This window comes from Pseudophryne corroboree (assembly GCF_028390025.1).
Source record: "Pseudophryne corroboree isolate aPseCor3 chromosome 3 unlocalized genomic scaffold, aPseCor3.hap2 SUPER_3_unloc_30, whole genome shotgun sequence".
NCBI lineage: Eukaryota > Metazoa > Chordata > Amphibia > Anura > Myobatrachidae > Pseudophryne > Pseudophryne corroboree.
In genome coordinates this window covers 518,278-540,567 of record NW_026967520.1, presented here as the reverse complement: position 1 = coordinate 540,567, position 22,290 = coordinate 518,278, and the positions used below count along the sequence as shown (strand labels likewise).

Here is a 22,290-nt window from a genome sequence, read left to right as displayed (position 1 = left end):
AGATGGAGAAGAAGAGACGTATGTGACTGATATAAAGGCAGAAGATACAGAGGGAGAAGAAGAGACGTATGTGACTGATATAAAGGCAGAAGATATAGAGGGAGAAGAAGAGACATATGTGACTGATATAAAGGCAGAAGATACAGAGGGAGAAGAAGAGACATACGTGACTGATATAAAGGCAGAAGATACAGAGGGAGAAGAGGAGACGTATGTGACTGATATAGAGACAGAATATACAGAGGGAGAAGAAGAGACGTATGTGACTGATATAAAGGCAGAAGATACAGAGGGAGAAGAAGAGACGTATGTGAGGGGTGATCAGCAGTGTAAGGAGGAGGAGATCCCTACAGATATCAGCACAGGTGAGTAATAAACACTTATTATAGAAAAGAGTCACATATTCTCCTTCCTCAGTCACTACAGCAATCTCTTATCCTACACCCTCCTCTGTCAGTACAAACTAATGAGGAATATATATTTTCCCAGTGTGGAGTCAGGAGCAATCAGCCCCTATTATACTCCTGCTCTCCCCTCACATCATGTCACTGTGTGTTACCAGCCCAGAGATCTGACTAGTCTCCTCCCCACACTCTCTGGTGTATCTCATACATCAGGAGCCATCAGCCCCTATTATACTTCTGCTCTCCCCTCACATCATGTCACTGTGTGTTACCAGCCCAGAGATCTGACCAGTCTCCTCTCCACACTCTCTGGTGTATCTCATACATCAGGAGCCATCAGCCCCTATTATACTCCTGCTCTCCCACTCACATCATGTCACTGTATGTTACCAGCCCAGAGATCTGACCAGTCTCCCCACACTCTCTGGTGTATCTCATACATCAGGAGACATCAGCCCCTATTATACTCCTGCTCTCCCCCTCACATCATGTCACTGTGTGTTACCATCCCAGAGATCTGACCAGTCTCTTCCCCACACTCTCTAGGGTATATTGTACATCAGGAGCCATCAGCAGCTCTCTGCCTCACATCATGTCACTGTGTGTTACCAGCCCAGAGATCTGACCAGTCTCCTCCCCACACTCTCTGGTGTATCATACATCAGGAGCCATCAGCCCCTATTATACTTCTGCTCTCCCCTCACATCATGTCACTGTGTGTAACCAGCCCAGAGATCTGACCAGTCTCCTCCCCACACTCTCTGGTGTATCATACATCAGGAGCCATCAGCCCCTATTATACTCCTGCTCTCCCCCTCACATCATGTGACTGTGTGTTTCCAGCCCAGAGATCTGACCAGTCTCCTCCCCACACTCTCTGGTGTATCTCATACATCAGGAGCCATCAGCCCCTATTATACTCCTGCTCTCCCCCTCACATCATGTCACTGTGTGTTACCAGCCCAGAGATCTGACCAGTCTCCTCCCCACACTCTCTGGTGTATCTCATACATCAGGAGCCTTCAACCCCTATTATACTCCTGCTCTCTCCTTCACATCATGTCACTGTGTTACCAGCCCAGATATCTGACCAGTCTCCTCCCCACACTCTCTGGTGTATCATACATCAGGAGCCATCAGCCCCTATTATACTCCTGCTCTCCCCCTCACATCATGTCACTGTGTGTTTCCAGCCCAGAGATCTGACCAGTCTCCTCCCCACACTCTCTGGTGTATCTCATACATCAGGAGCCATCAGCCCCTATTATACTCCTGCTCTCCCCCTCACATCATGTCACTGTGTGTTACCAGCCCAGAGATCTGACCAGTCTCCTCCCCACACTCTCTGGTGTATCTCATACATCAGGAGCCTTCAACCCCTATTATACTCCTGCTCTCTCCTTCACATCATGTCACTGTGTTACCAGCCCAGATATCTGACCAGTCTCCTCCCCACACTCTCTGGTGTATCTCATACATCAGGAGACATCAGCCCCTATTATACTCCTGCTCTCTCCTTCACATCATGTCACTGTGTTACCAGCCCAGATATCTGACCAGTCTCCTCCCCACACTCTCTGGTGTATCTCATACATCAGGAGACATCAGCCCCTATTATACTCCTGCTCTCCCCTCACATCATGTCACTGTGTGTTACCAGCCCAGAGATCTGACCAGTCTCCTCCCCACACTCTCTGGTGTATCTCATACATCAGGAGCCATCAGTCCCTATTATACTCCTGCTCTCCCCCTCACATCATGTCACTGTGTTACCAGCCCAGATATCTGACCAGTCTCCTCCCCACACTCTCTGGTGTATCTCATACATCAGGAGACATCAGCCCCTATTATACTCCTGCTCTCCCCTCACATCATGTCACTGTGTGTTACCAGCCCAGAGATCTCGCCAGTCTCCTCCCCACACTCTCTGGTCTAACCCTCCCTCCCCCACAGCCTAACCCTCCCTGGGGGATGCCTAACCCCCCCTACACGCTGCCTAACCATTCCTCCCCCACAGCCTGTTCCTATCCCTACCCAGCGGTGCTAACCCTTCTCCCTGAAGCCTAACCCTAACTCCCTCTCCCACAACCGAACCCTCCCTCCCCCATAGCATATCCCTCCCCGGGGGGTGCCTAACCCCCCCTATCCGCAGCCTATCTCCCTCACAGCCTAACCCTCCCCTGGGGAAGCCTAACACCCCCTACCTGCAGCCTAATCCTCCCTCCCCAACAGCCTGTCCCTAACCCTCCCCAGTGGTGCTAAGCCTAACCCTTCTCCCTGCAGCCTAACCCTCCCTCCCCCACAGCCTAGCCCCCCCCACCCTAGCAGCCTAATCCTATCCCTCTCTGGGGATGCCTAACTCTAACCCCCCACCTACCCACAGCTTAACCCTAACCATCCCACCCCTGCAGCCAAAAGCACCTCCAAGTCAGGTGACCAGAATACAGCCTGTGGCTTCAGCAGCATTGCTAGGCTGCGGCAGTGAACGCTGCCCGGAGTAAGTGTAGCCAGTGGCTTTAGGGCAGTAGGAGTGGGGTGACTTAATAGATTGGGTCTTGGTCCCAGCGGCGGCTGAGAGCTCTCAGGTAGGGTAGATAAATAGCCACTTAGTGAGGAGAGCTCCAGAAAGCACGTCTGGATGGACCACGCTCCTCTTATTTATTATTTTATATACTAACAGGGGTGGCGGGTGTGGTACATCCCTGCAAAGGCAGATCCAATCTCTTTCTCATCAGACTCTGCTGTCTTCCCTGCACTCTCACTCAGATGTTCACTGCTGCCAGTAGCACACGTATGAGAAGCAGAAGTATGGCGGCAGCTGTATAGATTCTGATATGTAATTCTCTGTATCATACTTACCGTACACACATCATCCTTATTACTATTGAGAATATAGAGGTAAAACACATGATGGGGGTGTAAGAGTGGATTATAACCTAGCAGGTGATGATGATGATGATTGCAGGGTATTATATGGTGTATTGCATGTAAGGTACCTTGTTCCATACCTACTCTGCTGTAGCAATATACCTTATATAAGGGTGAGTAACACATGTACAGGCTTACCAGCGTATGAGCACACACATAAAGGAATGCTACCTTACCAATGCTTCCAGGAGTAACGTTAGGAGACATTTCTCTGATCCATCAGCTCATATGACTGATGTTATTGTTCATCTAGAATCTCCAATTCATACGATATGTTCCCCATCCATTGTTTTATATTGGTGCTGACATAGGACTTGGTGAGTGACTACATCTCCATTTATACTTCATGGTTAGTTACCAGTACAAGAGAGAGATATATCTAAGTCTTATTATAATATTACATTTGTTATTGTGAGTGTTCTCAGGAGGGTGGACACAATGATAGTCTGAGACACAATATTATAAAGCCTTCATTAAAAGTTATGTTTTATTATACACACACATTTACAATTAAGTGTCCCAGAGAGTCGTCTTCTCCTATTGTTTACAAGATTAATATTGTTCCAGAAAATGTCACATTTCCATAATGTATTTTATTTCCAGCAGATGGACACACAAGCAGGAATATTTCAGAAGGACATCTAATGTTATCCCTGGATTGTGACATAAAAGATAATGGCAAAAGACCGGATTCTCCAGAAGATAATACCATTACCCCAATTATACATCCAGCTCTATCAGCTGATCCCTCTGATCCTGGGAAATGTTCTCCTGATCACTCTGATATTGGTGCATCTGTTACAGCTCTGACAGTAGATACAGTGTTTCCCTGTTCTATAGATGCCAAATGTTTTACACAGAACACAAAGCGTATTAACCCACACACAGGTAAGGCAGGTGAGAGACCATTTACATGTTCTGAGTGTGAGAAATGTTTTACATACAAATCACATCTTGTTATACATCAGAGAAGTCACACTGGTGAAAGGATACTGACATGTTCTGAGTGTGGGAAATGTTTTGCACGGAAATCACATCTTGTTTTACATCAGAGAAGTCACACAGGTGAGAAGCCGTTTCCATGTTCTGAGTGTGGGAAATGTTTTGCACGGAAATCACATCTTGTTTTACATCAGAGAAGTCACACAGGTGAGAAGCCATTTTCTTGCTCTGAGTGTGGGAAATATTTTAGATGGAAATCACAACTTGTTACACATCACAGAAGTCACACAGGTGAGAAGCCATTTTCTTGCTCTGAATGCGGGAAATGTTTTTCCCAGAAATCACAACTTGTTACACATCAGCGAATTCACACAGGTGAGAAGCCATTTTCTTGCTCTGAGTGTGGGAAATGTTTTTCCCAAAAATCACATCTTGTTATACATCAGGGAAGTCACACAGGTGAGAAGCCATTTTCTTGCTCTGAATGCGGGAAATGTTTTTCCCAGAAATCACCACTTGTTACACATCACAGAAGTCACACAGGGGAGAAGCCATTTTCTTGCTCTGAGTGTGGAAAACATTGGTTAAATAAAGCAAAACTTGTTATACATCAGAGAAGTCACACAGGTGAGAAGCCATTTTCTTGCTCTGAATGCGGGAAATGTTTTTCCCAGAAATCCCCACTTGTTACACATCAGCGAATTCACACAGGTGAGAAGCCATTTTCTTGCTCTGAGTGTGGGAAACGTTTTACACGGAAATTATATCTTGTTAGACATCAGAACTCACACAAGTGGGAATATATTTCCATGTTCTGAGTGTGGGAAATGTTCTGCACACAAATCAGATCTTAGAAACCATGGGGTAAATTTACTAAGGTGGGAGATTTTTAGAACTGGTGATGTTGCCTATGGCAACCAATCATATTCTTCTTACCATTTTTCTAGCTGCTTCTAGCAGATAATAGATATAATCTGATTGGTTGCTATGGGCAACATCACTAGTTTTAAAAATTTCCCACCTTAGTAAATTCCCCCACGAGAGAAGTTGCACAGGTGAGAAGCCATTTTCTTGCTCTCAGTGCGGGAAATGTTTTACACAGAAATCACAACTTGTTACACATCACAGAAGTCACACAGGTGAGAAGCCATTTCCATACTCTGAGAAATAAATCGGCACTTGTTGCACACATTAGACATCACTCAGGTGAGGAACCATTTTAATCTTCTGGAGTATACTCATCATTGCCATGCATTGTTCTTCAAAGTTCTTATCCTATATCCTATGCTTTTTGCAATATACATGCTACCACTGGGTGAAATAATCAGGTGTCATGCCCTCATCTACCACTGCTATACAGATGACCTGTCTTTGCTCTAAGTACTGAGAAGCCAGTACCAATCCTAAATGGTTGTCTAGCTGAGCTCCAGGTGTGGGTGATGCCAGTTGGCTGTGACTCAGTCCTGGTGAAACAGGTCCTTATGATAGAAGCTCACCAATAAACGGCAGGGCTACAACTCCGCTTTACTACCAACCAGACGCCACATAACACCCATTCTCTGTTCCCTCCACCAGCTGCCTGTAAGATGGTGACTGTTACATAATCTGACTGACTCTCCCAGCACTACATGACCAGGGTCCGAGGTACCAGGAGCAGCTTCTGACTCCTTACTGTCCTACTTGCTTCCATCTGCAGATGGACTGTTACCAGCAATACCAAGAAACCCCAAGCAGTGCTGAGATGTCAGAGGGGAGACAGGGTGGGTGGCACTATTGCTGTATCGGTGGCACTGTCTGGGTAATATTATCCCCAAGCAGAGCTGAGGGGGTACTCGGGGTGGCTGGCAGTAGTGGGGACTGCAGGAGGCAGTGTATGTGTGAGAATCTTGTCCTCAAGCAGAGTTAAGGTGTCAGAGGGGGAGACAAGGTGGTGGAAGTAGTGGGGAGGGGACGGGGTGAGTGGCAGTAGTGAGCGGAGACAGGGCGGTGGAAGGAGACAGGGTGGGAGGCAGTAGTGGCCGGAGACAGGGTGGGTGGCAGTAGTGGGGACTGCAGGAGGCAGTGTATGTGTGAGAATCTTGTCCTCAAGCAGAGTTAAGGTGTCAGAGGGGGAGACAAGGTGGTGGAAGTAGTGGGGAGGGGACGGGGTGAGTGGCATTAGTGGAGGGAGGCAGGGCGGTGGAAGGAGACAGGGTGGGAGGCAGTAGTGGAAGGAGACAGGGCGGTGACAGTAGTGGGGGAGACAGGGCGGGTGGCAGTAGTGAGCGGAGACAGCGCGGTGGAAGGAGACAGGGTGGGTGGCAGTAATGGCCGGAGACAGGGTGGGTGGCAGTAGTTGGGGGAGACAGGGTGGTGGCAGTAGTGGGGGGAGACAGGGTGAGTGGCAGTAGTGGAAGGAGACAGGGCGGGTGACAGTAGTTGGGGAGACAGGGCAGTGGCAGTAGTGGGGGGAGAGGGTGGGTAGCAGTAGTGTGGGGGAGGCAGGGCGAATGGCATTAGTGGAGGGAGGCAGGGCGGTGGCAGTAGTGGTTGTAGACAGGGCGGTGGCAGTAGTGTGGGGGAAGATGGTGGGTGGCAGTAGTGGGGAAGACAAGGCAGTGGCAGTAGTGGGGGGAGACAGGGTGGTGGCAGTAGTGGGGAAAGACAGTGTGGGTAGCAGTAGTGGGGGGAGACAGGGCGAGTGGCATTTGTGGAGGAAGGCAGGGTGGTGGTAGTAGTGGGGAAGACAAGGCGGTGGCAGTAGTGGGGGAGACAGGGCGGGTGGCAGTAGTGGGGGGGAGATAGGGCGGGTGGCAGTAGTGGGGGAGATGGCGGGTGGCAGTAGTGGGGGGGAGATAGGGCAGGTGGCAGTAATGGGGGAGACAGGGCAGGTGGCAGTGGTGGGGGAGACACGTGGTGGATGGCAGTAGTGGGGGGGAGACAGGATGGGTGGGAATAGGTGTTTAAACGAGATGGGTAGCAGTAGTGGGGGGAGACAGGGCAGTGGGGGTAGGCGGGGTGGGTGGCACTAGTGGGGGGAGACAGGGCGGGTGGCAGGAGTGGGGGTAGACAGGGCAGGTGACATTAGTGGAAGGAGACAGGGCAGTGGGGGTAGGCGGGGTGGGTGGCAGTAGTGGGGGGAGACAGGACAGTGGCAGTAGTGGGGGGAGACAGGGTGGGTGGCAGTAGTGGGGGGAGACAGGGTGGGTGGTAGTAGTGGGGGGAGACTGGGCAGGTGGTCACAGTGCAGTACCAGGGGCTGCTGGAGACAGTAAAGAGGTGTATGGGTCCTGCACAGAACCAGTTGATAATTAGACTTAATGATTATTATGCTTCCTTATTTCTAATTAATCCCTTGTGTGTGTTACTGTTATTTGCTATGTCAGCCTTTATGTGTGTTCTGTGTAATAATCCTGAAAGTAGTGCTGCTACCGATCTCATATCATTTGTAGTAACTTGGAAAAGATGAGATATGAGGTGCACTCTGGAAGCTTATAGGGGGTTAATCAGAGATGATCGCAGATGTGACATCACGCAGTCCTCCGGAAAATGGTCCCGGCCCGCCCACGTTCACCCCTCAGGGATGCGACCGCAATGTGTGTGTCTGCGTGGCAGCTGCGCATGCATATTTTTCCAACACCAGCAAGCTGCGGTTGCGTCTGAATGACCCCCATAGGCTGTTATGCAGAGTAAAGTATTTTTTAAGTTTAAAATATAGAGAAAAATCTGTGTATTAAAGATATGAAATAAAGTTGTTTAAAAACAAAAGATTTCCGTTGAGTCTTTTTATGTGTCTGTTTATTATATTATTATCAGATAATTGTCGCTATGGTGACAGAAACAATTTCCTGTTAATGTGTCACTTGTATTGTTACTTTTGTGTCCACATAATATCAGTGTTGCTGTGTATAAATACCCGTCTGGTGTATAAAGGTGGGTACACACGCTGCCATTGTGACTATGCGATTTCCCTTGCACTGGCCGGAGCCCAGAACCAGCAATAGTGACTGTATGTACTTGTGATTGTGGCTATGTCTTAGTGTAACAGCTCATGTGAATAGTGGGTGACATTACAGGGGGGGTCTCTGTGTAACTAAATAGTGGCAGACATTTTATATCAGTGTGTATATGTGGAGTGGGGGCAGTGGCCTGGCAGGAAGCTGGAATTACATCATGTGACTTCCTCTCATTTCCATATTCCCTTCTGCTGTGTGTGTGTGTGTATATATGTATGTATATATATATATATGTATATGTGAAAAGGAAGAAGCTGAACAGCGCCAGTTAGCGATAACTAATAGTACTAGTATGTAGACCAAAGTGCTAGTGCAATAAACTGAAATATATCCTCCTTAAAAGACACTCCCTTTACTACGTTAGGGCGTCAGCTACATCTTAAATAAAAAGCATTGGTAAGGTGCTTTAAAAACAATCTAAAAAATGCAGTGGATAAGATGCTTCAAAGCGACCAATGGTGTCATTAAGTTTTAGAAAGGAGGCTCTTATTAAAAATTTTTTTAATCAAATAAGATTTGCCCCATAAAAAGTATAACACAAAACCACATATATAAAGAACCATAGAATATTAAAAAGTATCTTTGGAGATATAAAAGATTGCTCAAGTTCATACATATATACACACACAAGTCAGGTCCATAATTATTGGGACATCGACACAATTCTCATATTTTGGGCTCTATACACCACCACAATGGATTTGAAATGAAACAAACAAGATGTGCTTTAACTGCAGACTTTGCGCTTTCATTTGAGGGTATATACATCAAAATCAGGTGAACAGTGTAGGAATTACAACGGTTTCTATATGTGCCTCCCACTTTTTAAGGGACCAAAAGTAATGGGACAAACTAAACAATCCTAAATCAAACTTTCACTTTTTAATATTTTGTTGCAAATCCTTTTGTCAGTTACAGCCTGAAGTCTGGAAGGCATAGACCTCACCAGACGCTGGGTTTCATCCCTGGTGATGCTATGCCAGACCTCTACTGCAAATGTCTTCAGTTTCTGCTTGTTCTTGGGGCATTTTCCCTTCAGTTTTATCTTCATCAAGTGAAATGCATGTTTAATCGGATTCAGGTCAGGTGATTGACTTGGCCATTGCATAACATTCCACTTATTTGCCTTAAAAAAAACTCTTTGGTTGCTTTCACAGTATGCGTCAGGTCATTGTCCATCTGCACTGTGAAGTGCCGTCCAATGAGTTCTGAAGCATTTGACTGAATGTGAGCAGATAATATTGCCCGAAACACTTAAGCATTCATCCTGCTGCTTTTGTCAGCAGACACATTATCAATAAATACAAGGAAACCAGTTCCATTGGCAGCCATACATGCCCACCCCATGACACTACCACCACCATGCTTATGTTAAGTTCACTTAACTTTCAGGAATTAGCAATACCTTAATACACAAGTGTTCGGGCCGCTGCGACCGCTAAGTGTGTGAGATTAACCTCTGTGAATGCGTACACGTGGCGTAAGCACGCAGACACGCTGTGAGCACAATGTAGCTACACATGGGGCTGAATACCATTTAAACCCCTAACAGGAAAGGAATGCAACACCAATTGTATATGTTATGTTGCGCTCCAACGCAGCAACAAATATTTACTTAAAATGGGATACAACAGAAATGTAACAACAATACAAGTGAACAGCTACAACCAATGGATACATACGTTTGTTCGCCTGCGCCACCCGGATCCGGTCCTCGGTCAGTCTAGCAAGATGACCTTCAGAGAATTAGACTGGGACCGGCCAGGAGGCCCGGCTTTTATACAATAGTCCAAAGCATGAAACAAAGGAAACTATAAGCTCTTCTTTCATAGGGCAGGTCATTTACAGTATGTGAGGGGTCATAGGTCGGTTTGAATAGGTGGGCGATGCCTGGTCCAGGTGTACTTGCAGATGTCCTCCACTTGTTCCCGCCGAATATCAGGAGTACAGGAAATACAGTTAGATATTAATATTGTATTTGCGCAGGAGCATGCTACATTCTGCAAACTGCCATCGGAATATTGCCCTTGAAATACTGTACAGCTGGATACCAAACACTATGTCCTAACCTAATTCTGTCCCCTCACACCCTGTAAAGTTGAATATCTCTATTGTTCTATTTCTGAAGTAAATGTAACTTGCTGGTGTGGTGCATGTAGGCTATGTGTAAATGATGTACTATGTGGATTAAATATCAGATATGTCTTTTTGGCTTTTCCAATGCGAATGCGTATGCTACCGTAATTACTCATACCACGCGCTAATACGCAGGGCTTCACGAGCCAATGTACACAGCGTGCGGACATGCGCACGCACGGCAGAACACGCACATGCCCAGAGGCCACTCTGTGTGGTGTTTGCACGTGTTGGGTGTGGGTATAATATTTTCACTTTCTACAGGAGATACCTGCTGCAGTCCCTTCTACTTACATTTGGGAGGTCCAGTTGTTTTGAGGGAATTAGTAGCAATTAGTAAATGATACATTGGCTCCATAACGTCTCGCTGACCCTCTGATTCTTACAAACATGTTACACAAAATGACATTTGCATTAACAACCATTAATTAAACAAGAAAAACAGAAAAAAAAATTACCCAAAAACTTTATATATAAAAAAATAGAAGAAAATCACCAATTCTGGTCTGGACTCATTGGGGTATATTTACTAAAATTCGTATTTGTACCGATTTTGAGGGAGATTCATCACGAATGACATCGAAAGTGTAAATGTGCAACTTTATGAATTTTTTCCGACTAATTTACTAAGCTGTCGTATTATGCATTTTCGTGTTTTCCGATGTCGATGTCATTCGTATTTTTTGGCAGTGTTTTACGGGAGTGAATAGTAAAACACTGCCGACAATAGCCAAACACTGCCGTGAAAAAATACAGATCGTGAAAAAGTGCTAAAATAAAACAGACCTGCTTTTTTTTACCGTGTTCTGATAGGCATGCACGGATCCATGAGATCCGTGCATGTTTATCAGTGGCAAGGGGTGGGAAAGTGTTAAATTAGTAAAAAAAAAATACGTGGGGTCCCCCCTCCTAAGCAAAACCAGCCCCGGGCTCTTTGAGCCGGTCCTGGTTCACAAAATATGGGGGACAAAAAGCGTAGGGGTCCCCCGTATTTTTGAAACCAGCACCGGGCTCCACTAGCCAGGTACATAATGCCACAGCCGGGGGACACTTTCATCTTGGTCCCTCCGGCCCTGGCATTACATACCTAACTAGTCACCCCTGGCTGGGGTACCCTGGAGGAGTGGGAACCCCTTAAATCAAGTGGTCCCCCCCTCCAGCCACCCAAGGGCCAGTGGTGAAGCCTGAGGCTGTACCCCCCCATCCAAGGGCTGCGGATGGGGGGCTGATAGCCTTGTTGAAAAATTTTGAATATTGTTTTTAGTAGCAGTACTACAAGTCCCAGCAAGCCTCCCCCGCAAGCTGGTACTTAGAGAACCACAAGTACCAGCATGCGGAAGAAAACCGGGCCCGCTGGTACCTGTAGTACTACTACTAAAAAAATACCCCAATATAAACAGGAGACACACACCTTGAAAGTAAAAGTTTAATACATACATGCACACCTCCATACATACATACTTACCTATGTTCACACGAGGGTCGGTCCTCTTCTACATGTAGAATCCATGGTGTACCTGTTGAAAAAGTTATACTCACATAATCCAGTGTACATCGGTCCTCTTCTGTTCTTTGTAAAATCCACGTACTTGGCAAAATAAAAAAACGAACACCCGACCACGCACTGAAAGGGGCCCCATGTTTACACATGGGACCCCTTTCCCCAACTGCCAGGACCCCCCCTGACTCCTGTCTAAGGGGGTCCCTTCAGCCAATCAGGGAGCGCCATGTTGTGGCACCCTCCTGATTGGCTGTGTGCTCCTGTAGTGACTGACAGGCGGCACACGGCAGTGATACAATGTAGCGCCTATGCGCTCCATTGTAACCAATGGTGGGAACTTTGCGGTCAGCGGTTGATCGTTGCAGTGGGCGGAAGTAAGGTATGGGAGTGGACCCTAGCTTCTCAAATCTGCGAGGCAGGTGTAGGGGGGACATCGCCCTTTTCTCACCCCATTAAATCCGCCACTGACATACACACAGACTGTTACCCCCGATTACCACACACACACACACACACACACACACACACACACACACACACACACAGCATGTCTCTACAGTCACCTCACACACAGCATGGTCCCTACAGTCACCACAAACACACACACACACACACACACACACACACACACACACACAGCCTGTTACTCCCCCCCAGTCACCACACACACACAGCATGTCCCTACAGTCACCACACACACACAGCATGTCCCTACAGTCACCACACACACAGCATGTCCCTACAGTCACCACAAACACACACACACACACACACACACACACACACACACACAGCCTGTTACTCCCCCCCAGTCACCACACACACACAGCATGTCCCTACAGTCACCACACACACACAGCATGTCCCTACAGTCACCACACACACAGCATGTCCCTACAGTCACCACACACACAGCATGTCCCTACAGTCACCACAAACACACACACACACACACACACACACACACACACACACACACACACACAGCCTGTTACTCCCCCCCAGTCACCACACACACACAGCATGTCCCTACAGTCACCACACACACACAGCATGTCCCTACAGTCACCACACACACAGCATGTCCCTACAGTCACCACAAACACACACACACACACACACACACACACACACACACACACACACACACACACACAGCCTGTTACTCCTCCCCAGTCACCACACACACACAGCATGTCCCTACAGTCACCTCACACACAGCATGGTCCCTACAGTCACCACAAACACACACACACACACACACACACACAGCCTGTTACCCCCCCCCAGTTACCACACACACACACAGCATGTCCCTACAGTCACCACACACACACACACACACACACACACACACACACACACACACACAGCCTGTTACTCCCCCCCAGTCACCACACACACACACAGCATGTCCCTACAGTCACCACACACACACAGCATGTCCCTACAGTCACCACACACACACACACACACACACACACACACACACACACACACAGCCTGTTACCCCCCCCCAGTTACCACACACACACACAGCATGTCCCTACAGTCACCACACACACACAGCATGTCTCTACAGTCACCACACACAGCATGTCCCTACAGTCACCACACACAGCATGTCTCTACAGTCACCACACACAGCATGTCCCTACAGTCACCTCACACACACCATGTTCCCTACAGTCTCCCACCCCCCAAACACACACACATGCATTCATGTTACCTCCAGGTCCTGCAGAGGTAGCAGGCAGGGCTGAGCCACACAGACACCCACCGAGGCCCAGGCAAAGTCGGAGGCGGGGCCTAACCACGGACCTCCATGACCACGCCCCTTTCATAAAAAAATAAATAATGAAAGCTGTCTTGGGAGGAGAGGAGGAGGGGGCACTAGAGCCGGGATCTGCTTCCCTGCAAAAGCGGCCTCTGCCCCCAAGCTCCGATGCTGTGGTGCTGCTGATACCTGCCTGGTTGGCTGTGAGTACGGGCGGCTCGGGTGCAGAATGAGGAGGGACCAGATAGTTGCTGCAGCCTGGAGGCGGGGACGTTACGGCCGTGTGCCGCCCAGTCCTGCTTAACACTTTGCATCCTGCTTCTGTATCCCTGCCGTTACCGGGATGTACGTGACTGCATGTGTGAGTCAACATAACCGCGCACATCACAAACGCCGCGTGGGAGAATAGTAATTAGAAAGTCATGCACCACCGCGCCTGCACTGCGGAACAGCTCTACATCTGCCAGAGCGGCCAATCGGGAGCACACAACGCAAGATGCGCTCCCACTGCAAGTGCGCTGTGTGCCAGGTACACTCAGCACACACCTAGTTACGGCACTGTGCAGTAGTAATGCTCTGCAGGGAGCACTTAGGTTATATGCAGTAGTAACGCTCTGCAGGGAGCACTTAGGTTGTATGCAGTAGTAATGCTCTGCAGGGAGCACTTAGATTGTATGCAGTAGTAACGCTCTGCAGGGAGCACTTAGATTGTATGCAGTAGTAACGCTCTGCAGGGAGCTCTTAGGTTGTATGCAGTAGTAACGCTCTGCAGGGAGCACTAAGGTTGTATGCAGTAGTAATACTCTGCAGGGAGCGCTTAGGTTATATGCAGTAGTAACGCTCTGCAGGGAGCACTTAGGTTGTATGCAGTAGTAACGCTCTGCAGGGAGCACTTAGGTTGTATGCAGTAGTAACGCTCTACAGGAAGCACTTAGGTTGTATGCAGTAGTAACGCTCTGCAGGGAGCACTTAGGTTGTATGCAGTAGTAACGCTCTGCAGGGAGCACTTAGGTTGTATGCAGTAGTAACGCTCTGCAGGGAGCACTTAGGTTGTATGCAGTAGTAACGCTCTGCAGGGAGCACTTAGGTTGTATGCAGTAGTAATGCTCTACAGGGAGCACTTAGGTTGTATGCAGTAGTAACGCTCTGCAGGGAGCACTTAGGTTGTATGCAGTAGTAACGCTCTGCAGGGAGCACTTAGGTTGTATGCAGTAGTAACGCTCTACAGGGAGCACTTAGGTTGTATGCAGTAGTAACGCTCTGCAGGGAGCACTTAGGTTGTATGCAGTAGTAACGCTCTGCATGGAGCACTTAGGTTGTATGCAGTAGTAACGCTCTTCAGGGAGCACTTAGGTTGTATGCAGTAGTAACGCTCTGCAGGGAGCACTTAGGTTGTATGCAGTAGTAATGCTCTGCAGAGAGTACTTAGGTTGTATGCAGTAGTAACGCTCTGCAGGGAGCACTTAGGTTGTATGCAGTAGTAACGCTCTGCAGGGCGCAGCTGTAAAAGAGTTTTTTTTCTGAGATCACAATCCCGCTGTGAAAGGATCTCATACATTTGATAAATAAAACCTGTGTTTAAATCCCTTTTATATTTCACTTGCTTATATCAATTATTGCTCTACCCATATACCCATACATAGGTAGTGCTGGTATATAAATTATTTTATATCTTTCACTCATTTTTTGTCTGTCCAGGCTGACAATCAATTGCCTTATGTCATGCCTATTGAAAAAATAAGATTTTAAACCTACCGGTAAATCTTTTTCTCCTAGTCCGTAGAGGATGCTGGGGACTCCGTAAGGACCGTGTGCACTGGCTCCTCCCTCTATGCCCCTCCTCCAGACCTCAGTTAGAGAAACTGAGCCCAGAGGAGACTGCACAGTACGAGGAAAGGATTTGTTAATCTAAGGGCAAGATTCATACCAGCCCACACCATTCACACCGTATAACTAGGGATATACGAACCAGAAAACAGTATGAAACAACACAGCATCAGACCAAGACTGATGAAAACTGTAACATAACCCTTATGTAAGCAAAAACTATATACAAGTCTTGCAGAAGTAGTCCGCACTTGGGACGGGCGCCCAGCATCCTCTACCGACTAGGAGAAAAATATTTACCGGTAGGTTTAAAATCTTATTTTCTCTTACGTCCTAGAGGATGCTGGGGACTCCGTAAGGACCATGGGGATTATACCAAAGCTCCCAAACGGGCGGGAGAGTGCTGATGACTCTGCAGCACCGACTGAGCAAATAGGAGGTCCTCCTCAGCCAGGGTATCAAACTTGTAGAACTTTGCAAAGGTGTTTGAACCCGACCAAGTAGCAGCTCGGCACAATTGCAATGCCGAGACCCCTCGGGCAGCCGTCCAAGAAGAGCCCACCTTCCTAGTGGAATGGGCCTTAACTGATTTTGGTAATGGCAATCCAGCCGTTGAATGAGCCTGCTGAATCGTGTTACAGATCCAGCGAGCAATAGTCTGCTTTGAAGCAGGGCCGCCAAGCTTGTTGGCAGCATACAGGACAAACAGTGCTTCTGTTTTTCTGACCCTAGCCGTTCTGGCTACGGAAATTTTCAAAGCCCTGACCACATCAAGGGACTCGGAATCCTCCAAGTCTCGCGTGGCCACAGGCACCACAATAGGTTGGTTCATATGAAAAGATGAAACAACCTTAGGCAAGAATTGAGGACGGGTCCGCAATTCCGCTCTATCCATATGGAAAACTAGATAGGGGCTTTTATGAGACAAAGCCGCCAATTCCGACACTCGCCTAGCCGAAGCCAAGGCTAACAACATGACCAATTTCCAAGTGAGATATGTTAATTCCACCGTTTTAAGTGGTTTAAACCAGTGCAACTTAAGGAAACTCAACACCACGTTAAGGTCCCAAGGCGCCACCGGAGGTACAAAAGGAGGCTGAATATGCAGCACTCCCTTCACAAAAGTCTGTACTGGGAGAGAAGCCAATTCCTTCTGAAAGAAAATGGATAGGAACGAAATCTGAACCTTAATGGAGCCTAATTTTAGGCCCAAATTCACTCCAGTTTGTAGGAAGTGAAGGAAACGGCCCAGATGGAATTCTTCCGTAGGAGCATTCCTGGCCTCACACCAAGAAACATACTTTCGCCATATACGGTGATAATGTTTAGCTGTCACATCCTTCCTAGCCTTTATCAGAGTAGGAATGACCTCATCCAGAATGCCCTGTTCCGCTAGGATCCGGCGTTCAACCGCCATGACGTCAAACGCAGCCGCGGTAAGTCTTGGAACACACAGGGCCCCTGTTGTAACAGGTCCTGTCATAGAGGAAGAGGCCACGGATCTTCTGTGAGCATTTCCTGCAGATCCGGATACCAGGCCCTTCGCGGCCAATCTGGAACAATGAGAATTGTCTGTACTCCTCTTTTTCTTATTCTTCTCAACACCTTGGGGATGAGAGGAAGAGGAGGAAACACATAGACCGACCTGAACACCCACGGTGTCACTAGGGCGTCCACTGCCACCGCCTGTGGGTCTCTTGACCTGGCGCAATACCTCTGTAGTTTTTTGTTTAGGCGGGATGCCATCATGTCTATCTGGGGCAGGCCCCACTGACTTGCAATCTGTGCGAAGACTTCCTGATGAAGTCCCCACTCTCCTGGATGTAGATCGTGTCTGCTGAGGAAGTCCGCTTCCCAGTTGTCCACTCCCGGAATGAACACTGCTGACAGTGCGCCTACATGATTTTCCGCCCAGCGCAGAATCCTGGTGGCTTCCGCCATTGCCACTCTGCTCCTTGTGCCGCCTTGGCGGTTTACATGAGCTACTGCGGTGATGTCTGACTGGATCAGAACCGGTAGGTCGCGAAGCAAAGTCTCCGCTTGACGAAGGGCATTGTATATGGCCCTCAGCTCCAGGACATTGATGCGAAGACAAGTTTCTTGACTTGACCAAAGACCTTGAAAGTTTCTTCCCTGTGTGACTGCTCCCCAACCTCGGAGGCTTGCGTCCGTGGTCACCAGAACCCAGTCCCGAATGTCGAATCTGTGACCCTCTAGAAGGTAAGCACTCTGCAGCCACCACAGGAAAGATACCCTGGCCCTGGGGGACAGGGTGATCAACTGATGCATCTGTAGATGAGACCCGGACCACTTGTCCAATAGGTCCCATTGGAAAGTCCTCGCATGGAACCTGCCGAAGGGAATGGCCTTGTAAGACGCCACCATCTTTCCCAGGACTCGAGTTCAGTGATGCACTGACACCTGTTTTGGCTTCAATAGGTCCCTCTGTCGGAAGATAAACCCTTTTCTGGTCCGTATCCAGAATCATGCCTAAGAAGGTCAAACGAGTCGTAGGAACCAACTGTGACTTCGGGATATTGAGAATCCAGCCGTGTTGCTGTAACACCTTCAGAGAAAGTGACACGCTGTTTAACAACTGCTCTCGTGATCTCGCCCTTATGAGGAGATCATCCAAGTACGGGATAATTGTGACACCCTGCTTGCGCAGGAGCACCATCATTTCCGCCATTACCTTGGTGAAAATCCTCGGGGCCGTGGAAAGCCCAAACGGCAAAGTCTGAAATTGGTAATGACACTCTTGTACCGCAAATCTAAGGTACGCCTGATGAGATGGATATATGGGAACATGAAGGTATGCATCCTTTATGTCCAGGGATACCATAAAATCCCCCCTTCTAGGCTGGCGATGACCGCTATGAGCGATTCCATCTTTAACTTGAACCTTTTCAAGTATAGGTTCAGGGATTTTAAATTTAAAATGGGTCTGACCGAACCGTCCGGTTTCGGGACTACAAATAGGGTTGAGTAATATCCCCTCCCTTGTTGAAGCAGGGGAACCTTGACCACCACCTGCTGAAGACACAATTTCTGAATTGCATTTAAAACTATCTCCCTTTCTGGGGGAGAAGTCGGTAGGGGCGATTTGAAAAACCGGCGAGGGGGCACCTCTTCGAACTCCAGCTTGTAACCCTGGGAAACAATTTCTATTGCCCAGGGATCCACCTGTGAGTGAACCCAGATGTGGCTTAAAAGTCGAAGACGTGCCCCCACTGGGGCGGACTCCCTCAGCGGAGCCCCAGCGTCATGCGGTAGATTTTCTACAGGCCGGGGAGGACTTCTGCTCCTGGGAACTAGCTGTGGTTTGCAGCTTTTCCCCTCTGCCCTTACCTCTGGCAAGAAAGGACGATCCTCGTACTCTCTTATTTCTATTTGATTGAAAGGACTGCATTTGATAATGTGGCGCTGTCTTAGGCTGTGAGGGAATATAAGGCAAAAAATTAGATTTACCTGCCGTAGCAGTGGAGACCAGGTCCGGGAGACCTTCCCCAAACAATTCCTCACCCCTGTAAGGTAAAACCTCCATATGCCTTTTTGAGTCGGCATCACCTGTCCACTGTCGGCTCCAAGGACTCGTCTAGCCGAGATCGACATAGCGTTGACTCTAGAACCCAGTAGGACAATGTCTCTTTGAGCATCTCTCATATATAAGAGGCATCTTTAATATGACCGAGGGTTAATAAAATGGTATCCTTATCCAGGGTAACAATTTACGTCGATAAGGTATCTGTCCACGCTGCTATAGCGCTACAAACCTAAGCCGACGCTATCGCCGGTCTGAGTAAAGTACCAGAATGTGTGTATATGGACTTTCCAGGTAGCCTCCTGCTTGCGATCCGCAGGATCCCTGAGGGTAGCCGCATCTTGGGATGGCAGCGCTACCTTTTTGGATAAGCGTGTCAATGCTTTGTCCACCCTAGGGGAGGATTCCCACCGTATCCTGTCCTTAGCCGGGAAAGGATGCAACATAAGTATCCTTTTGGGAATCTGCAGTTTCTTGTCTGGAGATTCCCAAGCTTTTTCACATAACTCGTTAAGCTCATGAGAGGGGGGAAAGGTTACCTCAGCTTTCTTTCCCTTATACATGTGTACCCTTGTGTCAAGGACAGGGGGGGGTCTTCTGTGATATGCAGTACATATTTTATTGCAGTAATCATATATTGAATACTTTTAGCTAATTTTGGCTGTAACTTTGCATCATCGTAGTCAACACTGGAGTCAGAATCCGTGTCGGTATTAGTGTCTACTATTTGGGATAGTGGGCGCTTCTGAGACCCCGAAGGTCCCTGCGACATAGGGGCAGGCAGGGGTTGACTCCCTGCATGTTCCCTGGCTTCAGCTTTGTCTAACCTTTTGTGCAATAAATTAACATTTGCACTTAAAACATTCCACATATCCATCCAGTCAGGTGTTGGCGATGTCGACGGAGACACCACACTCATTTGCTCCACCTCCTCCCTAGGAGAGCCTTCTACCTCAGACATGTCGACACACGCGTACCGACACACCACACACTCAGGGAATCCTCTTATCTGAAGACAGTTCCCCCACAAGGCCCTTTGGAGAGACAGAGAGAGTATGCCAGCACACACCCAGCGCCAATGACCCAGGAAAAAACACACTATATGTTTACCCAGATAGCGCTTGTATATCTTATTTGCGCCAAATTATGTGCCCCCCTTCTTTCAAACCCTCTTTCACCATGGATAAGCAGGGGAGAGTCCAGGGAGCTTCCTCTTAGTGCTGTGGAGAAAATGGCGCTGGTGAGTGCTGAGGAACAAGCTCCGCCCCCTCAGCGGCGGGCTTCGGTCCCGCTTAAAATTTCAAAATATGGCGGGGGGATCTCTCTTATATACAGTGCCGAGCCTGTATATAAGTTATTGCCACCATTAGAGTTCCTTATTGCTGCCCAGGGCGTCCCCCCTGCACCCTTACAGTGACTGCCGTTTGTGTGTGCTGTGTGGGAGCAATGGCGTACAGCTGTACCGCTGTGCGTTACCTCAGTGAAGATCTGAAGTCTTCTGCCGCCTTTGAAGTCTTCTTTCTTCCCATACTCACCCGGCTTCTATCTTCTGGCTCTGTAAGGAGGACGGCGGCGCGGCTCTGGGACGAACTGCGGGGTGAGACCTGCGTTCTGTTCCCTCTGGAGCTAATGGTGTCCAGTAGCCTAAGAAACAGAGCCTGACGTTAAAGTAGGTCTGTTTCTCTCCCCCTCAGTCCCTCGCTTCAGGGAGTCTGTTGCCAGCAGGCTCCCAGAAAATAAAAAATCTAACAAATACTTTCTTTTTCGGGAAAACTCAGGAGAGCTCCCTGTAATGCACCCAGTCTCCTCTGGGCACAGTAATAAACTGAGGTCTGGAGGAGGGGCATAGAGGGAGGAGCCAGTGCACACCCATACCTAAAGTTCTTTCTTAGTGCCCATGTCTCCTGCGGAGCCCGTCTATCCCCATGGTCCTTACGGAGTCCCCAGCATCCTCTAGGACATAAGAGAAATCTATCTTAAATAAGCATAATTAAAGTTATGTTTTAATTTATTCATGAAACATAAAGAAAAAAGAGTGCGCTACACATTAAGGCTTCTTTAGATATAAGCCCACTAGCGTTTTTCTAAACCCCCTAACCAGTCATTGCAATTTGCTTAATGGCGCACCTCCAACCAGATTAGCTAATCTTTGGTATTAACACTATCGGATTATTCCCTCTATCGGTTGGTTCATACATAGAAGGATCATAAAACAATTATCATTTGGGCCTGTGCATAGTCCCTCGGACTTATCGTCTTCCCTGGAAATACTTGTGGATGGAGCCCTTCATTCGCTTTGTCAGGATTCAAGGGTGGTCAATCTGTTGAAATCAGAGCACTACATTTTGGCCACCGTGCTCGATCCTAGGTTTAAAGCCTACGTTGTAGCTCTCTTTCCGGACACAAGTCTGCAGAGGTGGAAAGACCTGCTGGTGAGAAAATTGTTAACTCAAGCGGAACGTGACCCGTCAACAGCTCCTCCTTCATTTTCTCCAGCAACTGGGGCTGCGAGGAAAAGGATAACATTTCCGAGCCCACCCACTGGACACAAAAGTAACAATACAAGTGACACATTAACAGGAAATTGTTTCTGTCACCATAGCGACAATTATCTGGCAATAAGATAATACACAGACACATAAAAAGACTCAACGGAAATCTTTTGGTTTTAAACGACTTTATTTCATATCTTTAATACACAGATCAGATTTTTCTCTATATTTTAAACTTAAAAAATACTTTACTCTGCACAACATGGATAAAATATCCTTTAAATCACAGAAACAATTCAAGTTACATTATAGTATTGCAGGCAAGTAAAACAGATACATAGCAGGAGAGCCAAAACACTATGGGGGTCATTCAGACCGAGCCGCAACAGCGGCCCGCAGCAGTTTGCTGGTGGTGGCAATATGCACATGCGCAGCGGCCGCGCAGACACACACATTGCGGCCGCATCCCTGAGGGGTGAACGCGGGTGGGCCGGGACCATTTTCCAAGGGCTGCATGATGTCACATCTGCGTTCATCTCTGATTAACCCCCTATAAGCTTCCAGAGTGCACCTCATATCTCATCTTTTCCAAGTTACTACAAATGATATGAGATCGGTAGCAGCACTACTTTCAGGATTATTACACAGAACACACATAAAGACTATCACAGCAAATAACAGTAACACATACAAGGGATTATTTAGAAATAAGGAAGCATAATCATCATTAAGTCTAATTATCAACTG

At 47.9% G+C, this 22,290-nt stretch overlaps 1 protein-coding gene across 1 annotated transcript in view; it reads left to right on the top strand.

The window, feature by feature from the left end:
- LOC134984027 (zinc finger protein 850-like) overlaps positions 1 to 6,242 on the top strand; it is a 586,502-nt gene extending 580,260 nt beyond the window's left edge. The window contains exon 9 of the mRNA XM_063949670.1: positions 4,359 to 6,242. Within this exon, the coding sequence (XP_063805740.1) occupies positions 4,359 to 5,092 (734 nt within the window). The 3' untranslated portion in view covers positions 5,093 to 6,242. The remainder of the gene's footprint in view (positions 1 to 4,358) is intronic.
- The last annotated feature ends 16,048 nt before the right edge of the window (positions 6,243 to 22,290 follow it).